We start from the raw sequence: 13,001 nt of genomic DNA on the forward strand, positions 1-13,001 counted from the left end.
ATATTATGGCCCCTGGCACTAATCACTTTGAATAACTCCATGAGTCCTGCCCAGAGTCAACAAGAGTTTTGTTTTAACTTCGCCTTTCTAGTTGCTCCTATATTGGTAGATGAGGTTTCGGATGCTATTAAAAAGTTGAAGGCCGGGAAGTCGCCTGGCCCAGATGGGTTACCAACTGAATTTTACCAAACTTTCATTGAGCAGTTGGCACCAGAGTTGTGTGAACTCTGTAACCGGTTTCTTATGGAGTGTACTTTATGCCCCTGTATGAGAGAAGCAGTGATTTCTGTGATCTCCAAAGATGGGAAAGATGTATCTAATTGTGGTAATTACCGCCCCATATCGCTTTTGAATGTGGATGCAAAGATATTTACGAATATTTTAACTTCTAGGCTGGATAAACACACAGGTGATTTAATTGATAAGACTCAAGTGGGTTTTATGAAGCAACGTCATGAATAGGATCATATTAGGAACCTTTTGGATATTTTAAATTTGTCATCCACGGGATCAGATGATTTACTTTTTATATTTTTAGACGCTGAGAATGCGTTTGATAGTGTGAATTGGACTTTCTTAAATTTTACATTGGCAAAGATGGGTTTTGTGCCACTATTCATAAATGCTGTTGGGGCTTTACAGTCGGGTATCTGTGCTAGGGTTTCGGTAAATGGGGATCTTTCAGCTTCTTTTGGATTATTTAAAGGTACATGTCTGGGATGTCCTTTGTCGCCTTATATGTTTAATTTATTTCTTGAACCATTTTTGATATACATTCGACAGTCCTGCTATTTGTCAGGCTTTAGAATTGGGGACATTGAAATTAAGATTCTGGTGTATGCGGACGATATAACAATTGTTCTTGATAATCCTGAAATAGGGGGTGGTATTTTACAGAATATGATTGATGAGTTTGGTAGGCTCTCGGGTTATAAAGTTAATTGGGAGAAGACTGTTGCGTTCCCAGCTCGAGATACTCCAGTGCGTAGACAGTTGTTAGATTGGAATTGTAAGTGGGAAAATAATCAGGTGAAGTATTTGGGGGTATTTTTGTCGAGGGATATGAAAGGAGTGGCTTGGCTCAATATTGACAAGGTTTTAGAAACTATTAGGAATATTGTTAATAAATGGAACAGACTCCCGTTATCTATCTGGGCAAAGATCAATGCTATCAAAATGGTGCTCTTACCCAAAATTCTATATATTATCCAATCTTTACCTTTCAAGTTCACAAGGAAAGTTTTGGGTCGTGTTGATCGTGTCTTTCAGGAGTTCTTGTGGGGTGTTGGGAAAAGACCGAAGATACCTTGATATTTGTTGATTAGGAGTGTACAGGACGGGGGCTTGGGCTATCCAATCATTGAACATTATTGAAAATGTTTTTTGATTAAAAAGTCAATCTTCTATTCTTCCTTGAATGACCTAGAAGTTACAATATGGCCTCAATTAGAAGGATTTAAAATGAGACCTTTTCAAATTGAATCCTTGTATTCACTTGGTAAATTACCCGGATCGGTCAGTACTTTACAGGCTGTACTTGCTACCAAGGATGCCGTCACATCAATGATTGTAGGGGGTGGACAGGGACTATATTTGTAGGAAGAGGCTTCTATCTGGCAGAACCCAGGGTTACAGATTGATAATAGGATGATATGTTGGAAAAGTTGGATGAGTAAGGGTACATTGCTTATAAGGGATGGCTGGTGTGAGGAGGGTATGCTATCACTTCAAACTTCTGAAGGGGAAGTTTGCACTCCATAATCGAGAGCTAAGGAGATATAATTCGTTAAAGGATTTGATATCTGAGAGATTGTCAATGCTTGATAAACCTTTGTTACAAAGGCCGGAAAGGTGTAGTTTTATTGTAGTTGCTCCTCGTGTGGTGTCGATTTACTTGAAGCTGTTCCCGGAAGAGGAAAATGTTAGATTATCTTGGAATAGTTTACGTATTGCATGTGGTGAAGAACTGGGTGGGGAAATGACGAAGGAGGATTGGGAAAGTCTATGGAAAGTCCCAGTTAGGATGAAGATTGATCTGAATCTACGATATATTCAGCAGAGGATTTTGGGGTGTCTTTTTTGGACCCCGGTTAAGATGCGCAGATTTGGTTTACATGAGGATAATTGATGCTGGAGTTGCTCTAGGTGAAGCATAGTGCCTTCTTCATGTTATGGGATTGTTCAAGGGTTAAGGGTTTCTGGAGTGATATTTTAGATAGGGTGGACTTGGTTTGGAACATATCCTTCCCTAGGAAGCCGTTATCGGTACTTTTGTAATCTCCAATTGACACTCGTCATCTGAGGTATGCGACTCTATGTTGGGTTACTAAAGTGATTTTGGTGGCGACTAGGCAAATTTTGCGCCTCTGGAAAATGAGAAAAAAGCCATGTATTGAAGAATGGCTAATACAGGTGCAGTTACTCTCACGGTTTGAAAAGGTTACTTTTTGTGCATTAAATGGAGAGGAGTTTTACAAGGAGCAATGGCGTGCCTTTAATGAGTTCTATGCTTGAAATGAGTGGTAACAGGTTCTAATTTGTTTTATAAATAACTTTAGAGTGGTTAATTTGATGAAGTGGTTTGGTGTTTGTCTTGTTTTGTGTGGTGTTGTTTGTGTGTTTATATATAATACTTTTACTTATTTTTAATTCTGTATCATTTCAAAGTATGATTATTAAGTTATAATTGAGGGTGTTTTGATAATTGTACTAGCTGCTTCTGTTTTATTTGTACCAATGTGTTTAATATGGTAATGTTTTATTTAAATTTGTAATAATTTTTTCTATATTCTGTGTGTTGAAATGATGTAATTCTTTTGGAAATGTAAATAAAGTTATTAAAAAAAAAGTTTAAAAAAGAAATTCCCTGAGCGAGTGAAATAGAGAAGGACATTGCCATGGCTTTTAGGTTTCCGTTCCAGATAAGAAAATACATAGGCAGTAAGGATTACTGTGCATTAGAATACGTTGGAGACACTCTGGGGGCTCAGGAGGACTGTGCTAAGGTTGAGTCAACCCACAGGAAGGTCGAGAGAGCCGTGGAGACCCCCATAGTTTCAACCATCCCAGTCCTGTTACGTAATATTACAGTAACACACTGCAAAAACATCTTTGCCTGAGGATTTTTGCGGCCCATCTAGGACATGACTAACTATGCACCTGATTCATAACACAAGGACATTTACTGAAAGTTTCCTGAATGTTTGTGCATCAGCTTTAGTCAGGCCAAAAAAAACCTAAATCAGGAAAATTGGAGAATTTCAATTCACATAAGTGAATTGGTGTCATGTGAGTGCATTACGTTTCTACACAGGACAAAAATGAAAAGGGAGAAGACTACATGGATATATTTATTCTGCGTGTGTTGTTATCGAGTATTATATAATGTTGTCACTCTCGGTCTGCAGACATCCTAGATGCAAATTCTTCCTTTTTGGTGAATCCTGCTAAGAATCCGTCAGAAGTGAGCTAAAATCTGCTCCAGGAATATGTTCAGTTGGCGCTTTACCCCTAGGTATCAAGAAGAGAAAATGAAAACATTAAATTTGTACTAAATCGCATTTGTAGTATTTTGCATTTTTCAAAAATGAGGCCCGAGAGTCCCAAACTTGCTAAAATAAGCTCAATCGTTTGCTTTTATAGTTGCCCTGAACACGAATTGAAGAACACAAGTAATGACTACCAAGGAATGTAGTATATGATTTTTCTTCCATTGAATCCTACTCCCCTATCCCAGAGGAGATGGATGGATGGATCGCAGTACACTCCAGTACTGGCAAATTGAACAGGTTTGTCTCCGCCAATTGGAGCCCATTCCATTGCACAGCCACCGACCAGGTCCCAGCTAGAGGTTGACCAGCATGGCTATAGGAGCAGTGCAGTGGGAGATGAGAAGAGCAAAACTGCATTAACTTAAACCCTAACTACCACCCCCGTCCTCCGTCTTCCTGGTTCCATTTACTTTCACAGCGAGATCATGGATGTGTGAGGGGCGGAGGAGTGCAGCAACACAGCATTCCAGTCCTCCTTGTCCCTGGTCTTGTTGCTTCCACAAGAGGATTTGAAGAGTCCTATGGATTTTTGGTGCAAAGGTCAGACAGAGACAGTTGGGCATCCCTTTTATCCACCTGCAAACCATGACAGTGGCACAGGGAAGACATCTAGGGCCATGTGGGTGGGTGTTGCATATCATATAGTCATAGAAATATCCTTAGCCCCCTTTTGGGTGATTTTAAAGTGGAACCAGGTTGCCAAAACTAAAACATGATAATACTCTATACGCTAACCCTTCATTGAGTCTTTGTCTGCAAATCCTCCCCACACCCTTGATAGACACATGTCGCACAAATACCCACACACCTTTTTCTCCAGCAGAAATTATCTGCAAAGTGCTCTGGATGTTTTCCTTTATCACCAAACTTGCATATTTCAGAACTTGACCATGGGCTAATAGGCATGCCATCTGTCTTTCTGTAGGGTGGTTGCCACCAGCACACATCATCAAAACTGTTCTTTTTCTGTGATCCTGCAGTCTATGTCTGTCTTTAGGCTTATAACGCACCGTATGCCCTCAGGCATCAGCAGTGATCCATTTCATACTGCCGAAGAGATCAAGACCAGCAGATTTTCTCATCTTCGGAGCTAGCATATACATTGCTTCGCCCTCCAAGTATGCAGGAAAGAACAGCCCTGGGAATTGGGTATTGGGTTCTATGTGAATTGACCTTTTCTTTTAAACATCTCAAGAGAAAGAGACCAATTTGCTTTGACTGATTTTCTTTTGATCAGAAAACCGTCATCGCAGAGGTCTTTTTCTCCTGAGACCTTCAAAAAAAGGTCAATTCACATAGAACCTCCCTTTTTTTAATATTCAGGGAGCCCCCCCTCCATTGTTCTCCCCTTCTCCCACCCTCTCACGTGGGATTTCGGCCTCTTTAGAAAAAGATCTTTTCACTGGGAACGGGGAGTTGTCCTGCCTCCTGCATGAAGTGACTAGCCACCATAATCCTATATAGGACAGCCTTCAAATCCTATTATTCCCATAGGTCAATGGGAGAACCCCTGTGCATCCATCTTATACATCCGCCTGGGCATTAAAGCAAAATTGGTTCGGAGTTGGGGGCATAACAAATACCTAACATTACCACTGGAAACTCTGATTCAAATAGGGAGGTTGGCGTGATGCAACTGAGTAGGTTTAAGTCCACAGAAGATATTTAAGCTTTTGTTATTTCTGCAGAGAGGATCTCTCAAATTGTTGGCTAATCTTGAATCAATAGGGGGCTGTTTGTCGAGTCACTTGCAGCTCAAAAGTAAGTGTTAAAACCCGGCGTCAAGGGCTTAGCCCAGATTTAACACCCCTTGTTCTGGGGGCACCTCATGCAGGCCTCCCTGGGCCTCCTACAAACGGCTGCGTGAGGTACACCCCTCCATTTGGGGTGGGAGGAGGGCCCCCAAACGGCTGCGTGAGGTACACCCCCTCCATTTGGGGTGGGGGGGAGGGCCCCCAAAAATTATGGGACAGACCCCCAGTGGGTGGGGCAGTAAGGTTTGGGCACCCCGGGGCCAGATTGGCACACCAATGTACCCCTCTGCGCCAAGGCAAGTTTACTAAACAAAGAAAATCATTCAAAATGGTAGGCTGCCCTTTAGCGGGGGCACCCTACACCGCTGGGGAATTTTCTAATGTGAAGAGGGGGCACCTCTCCACCCCCACCCCAATTGGAGGGGCGTTGCATCTCATGTAGCCCTCCCTGGGGGCACATAAGGGTTGCTGTCCTGCACTCCCGCCTGGGCTCAGGCGTCCCTTCCTAGGAGCAGATATCTGGTCCCAGGGAGGGCTGCATGACATGGAACCCACTCCATTGTGGGTGGTGGTTGGGGGGGGTCAACACCCCATCCCATTAGAACATTTACTGTCCCTTTGGGGGGCCCCACAGCCCCCCCTAAAATGCGTTCCACCAGTTTAACTTTTTTCCTTTGGTAACCCAACTCCCCTTGGCGCAGAGGGGCACATTGGTGTGCCAATCTGGCCCCGGGGTGCCCAAACCTTACTGCCCCACCCACTGGGGGGCCTGTCCCACAATTTTCGGGGGCCCTCTCCCCCCTCACCCCAAATGGGTAGCGGGGGCACCTCATACAGGCCTCCCTGGGCCTCCTACAAACGGCTGTGTGAAGTACATCCCCCCTCCATTTGGGGTGGGGGGGAAAGGGCCCTTAGAAATTGTGGGACAGGCCACCCAGTGGGTGGGGCAGTAAGGTTTGGGCGCCCTGGGGCCAGATTGGCACACCAATGTGCCCCTCTGCGCCAAGGCAAGTTTAGTAAACAAAGAAAATAATTCTAAATGGCAGGATGCCCTTTAGCGGGGGCTGAGGGGCACCCTACACCGCCAGGGAATTTTCTAATGTGAAGAGGGGGCACCTCTCCACCCCCACCCCAATTGGAGGGGCGGCACATCTCAGGTACCCCTCTCCGGGGGCAGATAAGTGGGTGGGTTGTCCTGCACTCCTCCCTGGGCTCAGGCGTCCCTTCCTAGGAGCAGATATCTGGTCCCAGGGAGGGCTGCATGACATGGCACCCACTCCATTGCGGGTGGGAGGGTCAACGCCCCATCCCATAAGAAAATTCCCCGTCCCTTTCGGGTGCCCCAGAACCCCCCCTAAAATGCGTTCCACCATTTTCACTTTTTTCCTTTGGTAACCCAACTCCCCTTGGCGCAGAGGGGCACATTGGTGTGCCAGTCTGGCCCTGGGGTGCCCAAACCTTACTGCCCCACACACTGGTGGGCCTGTCCCACAATTTCTGGGGGCCCTCTCCCCCTCACCCCAAATGGGTGGCGGGGGCACCTCATGCAGGCCTCCCTGGGCCTCCTACAAATGGCTGCGTGAGGTAAACCCCCCTCCATTTGGGGTGGGGGAGATGGCCCCCAAATATTGTGGGACAGGCCCCCCAGTGGGTGAGGCAGTAAGGTTTGGGCACACCGGGGCCAGATTGGCACACCAATGTGCCCCTCTGCACCAAGGCAAACAAAGAAAAAATGGAACATGGTACACTACACTTTAGGGCAGGCTGAGGGGCACCCTAAACCGCCAGATAATTCTCTAATGTAATGGGGGGTGACCCTCTCCCCCCACACCAAATGCAAGGGGGGCATCTCATGCAGCCCTCCCTGGGGTCAGATGCCCCTTCCTAGGAGCAGATATCTGCCCCCAGGGAGGGCTACAAGGGGTACCCCCACTTCCCATTGGGGTGAAGGGGAGAGGGCCACCCCCTTTTCTGTAAAATAAATCCCTGGTGGCTAGTACCCCCCCCCCCCTCCCACCCAAAATTCCCTTTTGTTTTTTTTTTTTTCATTTTGCACCCTTCCCTGGGGACAGATGATCAGCCATCTGCCCCCAGGGGGCCCTAACCTGCAGGCCCCATCCTTTGAGGGGCCTGCACACTTATTCCTGGTGGTACACATATGTGCCCCCATGCTTTGGGGGCAAGGGATGGCGAGGGCTGCTTACTGTAAGCAGCCCCCACCCCCCCCCACATTCAAAGACATCCCTTGTGTCTAGTGGGCATTGCTGACCGCGGATCGAGAGCCCTGTGCCCGATTCGCGGGCAGCAATGCTGTCACAAAGGGTGTCTTTGGAAAGGGGAGAATCTCCCCTTTCCAACGACACCTCCCTCGATCTCCTGCTTGAAATGCAGCCAGAGATTGAGGGGGAGAAAGGTGAACACTCACCTTTTATTTTCACTGCAGCAGCCCGAAATGGCTGCTGCGGTGAAAATTACTTTCACGTCGGCGTGCTTTATGCACGCCGACGTGAAACTGAAGGTAATCCAGCCCCCTGGCAGTGAGGGGGGACCTATCCCTCACAAAGTCCGGGGGTTGGATTACTGTTTTGAGCGATCCCTGCTTTACAGGGATCGCTCAAAGTAGAGTGCCAAAAAGGATGAGCTATCTCGTTCTTGGCACTGTGAAAGTAATTCCAAGGACAAGATAGCTCGTCCTTGGCATCAAAGGGGTTAATATAGGCCTGTACTACACAAGTTGGTAGTGCGACTGAGCAGCCAGGCTTATTTTAAGGGGATAATATGAGCTGTAGAGCTGTACAAGGAAATCAGTGAATACAGGTACACACTTGGAGTTATAGTATAACTATTTATTTATATCTACACACACAAGGATATTTAGACAGTCTTTAAAAGGCAGCAGCTACTAATAACATTAATCCCCAAGTTAGGATTCAATTTAACATGAGCAATAAATCGGGTGGGTAACTTTTCATATGTTATACATATTCCAGCACACTGAGTGACGTCATTTGAGGTCAGTAATCACACATACTTGTGATCACCATTCAAATATTGAGTTAGAAGGAGGGAAAGTTTATAGTTAGCTCAGAACACACTTTGCACTTTGAAAAACTGTTAGATTCTCCCAGAGGGATGTAGGCAGTCTTTTATGCCAGCAATAACAGGGTCCAACAATTAACACCTGTAAGGAACAACGCACTGCCAAAGCCAATAGGTTCAGGAAGGGGCCTTTAGGGATCCAGGACAGCCAAAATCAATGGGCTAGTTCAAAGTTCTGATGTTCTCTTCTTAAAAAAGGTTTTAGACAAGTCAGTAGTTCAAATAGAAAATCACAGAAGCTCAAGAGGAGCCACCTTGAAGAAGCACAAGCTGAAAGGCTAGTGCAAGTGAGATGAAGTCAACTCAAAAGACGGTAAAATAGCACTCTCCAAGATTGGAAGCACCACAATTGACAAAAGGTAGGTGTACCCCAAGTCCGAGAGTACCTGTGAAATGAAGAATTGGTTCCAGCTGGATGCCTTCCTGTTGCAGTCTAGAAGACACTTGTTCCTGGTCCTTGGTCGTGGTGACGAAAGGGAGGGTGTCTGGTGGGCTTCTGTGGCAGCACTCGAGAGAGAGGGGCACTGCAGCAATGGATAATCCTTGATTCAGCTGCCTTTTGTGGTTTTGGTGCCTTTTTGTCACTGCTAAAAAAGAACAAACGGCTCAAGTTCAAGGTAATTTGATCCTTCGGTCCTTGGCTCTGGTGAGGGGACTCTGGATGAAGATTGCCTGCGTTTGTAGTGTGCTCTGGATGCCCACAAAGTTTTGGCCGGATTCACACTACCAAAGATAATGCACTTGATGATGGTCAGCGGTCCCTGGGCATTGGGATTCTGAAGCCTTGGAAAGTCACAGCAAGTCAGGGGTTGTGCCAAAATGAAGCTTGTCTTAAGGCTAATTGGTCTCACCAGCCCAAGGGAGGAAGTCGTCCTGTACACAGCTGCAGAGCTTCACTGGGCATTTCGCGGTCCAGGAGGGTGCTGCTGGTGTCTCGGCACATCTTAATCGGATGTTGTCCTCCAGTCGTCGACTCTGCCTCTAGTTCCAAAAACCTTGCCTTTTAATCAAGTTCCTATTCATTCACAGCCATAGGCTGTCAATCGGCCAGCAGGGTAGCTGTCCTCCTGGACAGACAGCCGGTCAATCAGAACTGGTTTCACTCAGGCACACCTAGAGATAAAGGACAGGGTGGTTTCGGGATCCTCCCTCACTTCTTGCCTTTCCAGAAACACTGGAACTTGGGGGGCTTCAGGGGTGAAGCCCACCAAAGGCAAACTGCACAATGGACTAAAACTCAATTCAAACAACAGAGTAAAAGCCCAGAAGGAACAAACTGACAAGAAATGGCAACAAAAGAACACAGGGGCCATTTTGGGAACATTGTCACCCTGGCGTGCTGTACTGCAGCTAAGCAAGGTAGTAAAAAAGAAATCACTGCCACCAGCCATTCAAGTTAGTTAGTTAGTGTAACAGAATGTTACATGAGAAGTGGGATAAAGGAGTTACTATGTAACCCCCCCCCCACACCCAAAGGCAATCCACATAGGGTGGTGTGTGCTGGACCCACAAAAGAAAGAGTAAGTAAGACAGGGGTCATCTTACTATTCGTGGGAACAGTAGTTCACCCAAGAAAATGTAGTTAAACATTAAGAGAAGTTCAAGTGACTTCTCGGTGGCATTGCACACAAGGTGCCGTGTATCACAATGCAAAAAGTAGATGCCGATGGAGTTTACCAGACTCAATTAAACAGTAAGAAACACAAAAATGCTAGTCAGAAAAAACACATGAGAGAGGGAGAAAAAAGTCCCACTCACTCAGGAGGTAAAATACAAAAGCCCTGAATCCAGCAACAGAGTTGGGGTCTCTAAGGTTAAAGGGAATTGGCACAGAAATGAAAATTCTCCCTAACAGAAAGTTATTGAGAAAAGTCATTTTCGGAAACGCCATAGGAATTTAGGAACTTCATCTTGACCTTTACTATGCCTTGCGCTAGCATGAAGGCATAATATATGAGACGGTAGCGACCGTGTAGTTATGGTTAAGTTGCTCAACACATAAAAGTAGCACTGTATGTGCAGCTTATAACTTGACCCCACCCTCCCCCTGGATGAATCCTCACCAAACTTTGCAAAAAAGGTAAATGGCCCCTTGGAATGATTTTGCTGTGGTTTTATCCAGGGGGAAGGGGCAAAGTTATTAGGGGGTCCCAACATTTGTGAAATCCTCATAGACGCAATGTATGTAAAAAACCGCCCAAACCGCTGGATGGATTTTCACCAAATTTGTGCAAAGGGTGTTGACGTAGTCCCAAAAGTGTGCTTTTACAGGTTTGGTGTAAATCCATCCAGTAGATATTTTTTTGAAAGGCCAAAAAGTAGAAAATTAAATTATGATACCTGGGTCTGTTCCACTGACGCATTTCCTGATTCAGAGTCCACGGACACCTCCTGGACCAATCGGAGAGCAGCGTGACATTCGGACATCATACATGCCCACTAATTGGATGTTCAAAAATGTGAGGTGCATATTTTTTTAAACGGTCACCATATTGGATCCGCGGACAGCCACCGATTGCGCGGACATCGCAGTAAAAACATTAAAAAACACAACATTGAAACAATATCTGTGGAGGTGAGGGGTGATGAGGATGGGATGGTATATGGCCATAAAAAGTGAAGAAACTGGTGTTTTTCATTTCCGATTTCCACAAACAGCTCGGATGTTCGGGGGCATCCATGCCTATTTCTGTATTACAGGTTTGGTGAAAAGCAGTTTTGGATGGTTATAACGTTGCCACCACTCATTGAAACTGCAATATCATTTTAGACCTGACCCTAAATGGTTTTGCAAAATTTGGTGCTATTTCGCCAATAGGGAGCAAAATTAGAGAGTGGGTCCCAAAATATTTGAAAGGTTCATAAATTTGGTGCGGTTTGATGAATTTGCACAAAAGTTTGCAAAAAGATTTTAGACCCAGATTTGAATGTTTGGTGGTATTTTGTCAAGACGGTTCAAAATTAGAGGCGGTCTCGACTTTTTTAGATGGCTTATAATTTTGTTGCCATTTGACGAATCTGCTCATCTGAACATTTGTGCAAGTAGGGACTAAGTTATATGACTATTTTATGTACGTACATTTTGACACTTTTCAAAAAATAAAACATGGACGGATTTGCAGCAAACTCGTGCAAGGAGCATTGGTAAGGACCTGAAAGCATGGTTTTGCAAATGTGTTGACGTTTTTTTTTTTAACGTGTCATAATATAGGTTCAAAAAATAGTGATATACCTCTGGTGATTGAGGTATAGCATGTGGCCATGGGCAGTGGTCAGAATGTCTGGGTCATGAGGCCAATCTGGCTACTGGCCATGACCATGAGGGACAGGCAATGGGGTTAAAGTGGGCATGGTCACCAGGGAACAGCTATGTCGTAGCGTTTTTTCGAAATCGGGATAGGTTTGAATCGAAAAAAAATTCTGCTTGTAGCTACAGCCTGAAGTTCTGCATAGAATTGCAGCAAGCATTCGCGAGGAGCATCAGCAAGTACCTGAAAGCATGCTTTTGCAAATCTGTCCTGTGTTTTACTTTTTTGAAAGTGTCAAAAAGTAAGTACATAAAATAGTGACACAACTTTGCTGCATGGGCAGTGGGCCTGACCCTCGTGAAAGACAAATGTCTATTCTGATTTGTCGATTGGGGAATGCGGCATGGCCAAAGTGTGTGCCCCATCGATTGTGGAGACTGGCCATGTCTGCAGGCCATGAGCACTGCCCATTGGTCACATTATGAGGGTATAGTGGACACTGAACAAGGATTCAGGTTATGTGCAGTGGATAACGGGAGTGGTTTGGTTGGGCTGGTGTCATGGTCGAGCCTCATACCCATGGCAATTCAACCATGACTTACATCCCAGCATACGCTGTTGATAACGACACACATCAGTATGTGTTGCAAAAAATATGTTTGATATGTTAAGAGGAATTATTACTAATTTAAATACAGTGATTTAACATCATGAAACATTTGCACTCTTAAAAACCTATGAAATTCAGTGAAAAAAACGTTGCTAAAGGGACATTATGGTTAAGTTGCACTAATAAAAAACCTTTGAAATTCAGTGACAAAACTTTGTTAAAGGGATGTTATGGTTACAAGTAAAACTGAATACCCCCAGAAATTCGCTGGTTATGGTAAGCTAAGCAACCATAACTCGCACCACCACTGTGCACTGCTAAGACTTACACCCAGGACATCAAAGATGACATCACAGAGGCAGTCGTATGGCTTGAGGAAACCACATATTAACATATCTTCCATGCTATTAAACAGTTGCTATCCATAGACACATTTGGCTGGTGGGCAACAAGTGCATGGAGCACAAAGCCAAGTAGGATTTCGACATACCCACTAAGCCACAAATGAACACCTGCTCAATTTTGCATGCAATGCAAGCTTGCAACGTATAGCTCATCACGAGAGGCCAAGGTATACTCTGTTACAGCTGCCCACTTTGAAAGGCTTAAAGGCATTGACCAGACTGATCTAATCTGCACAGGAAAGGGGAGATGGAAACATGCACAGTTTCACAAATGTGCAAAACCCAGATTTGGACATAGCAGACATTTAGAGAAAAGCAAACTGGCTGTCAACCAA

General features: G+C 45.0%; 1 protein-coding gene across 1 annotated transcript in view; it reads right to left on the reverse strand.

Annotated features, from left to right (window-relative positions):
* Nucleotides 1–3,331: 3,331 nt before the first annotated feature.
* Nucleotides 3,332–13,001, reverse strand: part of LOC138488505 (alpha-aspartyl dipeptidase-like) — a 169,393-nt gene continuing 159,723 nt past the window's right edge. Inside the window, exon 8 of the mRNA XM_069615529.1 lies at nucleotides 3,332–3,510. Coding sequence (XP_069471630.1) covers nucleotides 3,447–3,510 — 64 coding nt within the window. The 3' untranslated portion in view covers nucleotides 3,332–3,446. The remainder of the gene's footprint in view (nucleotides 3,511–13,001) is intronic.

Source organism: Ambystoma mexicanum, chromosome 9 (assembly GCF_040938575.1).
Source record: "Ambystoma mexicanum isolate Mex_15411 chromosome 9, UKY_AmexF1_1, whole genome shotgun sequence".
Taxonomy (NCBI): Eukaryota; Metazoa; Chordata; class Amphibia; order Caudata; family Ambystomatidae; genus Ambystoma; species Ambystoma mexicanum.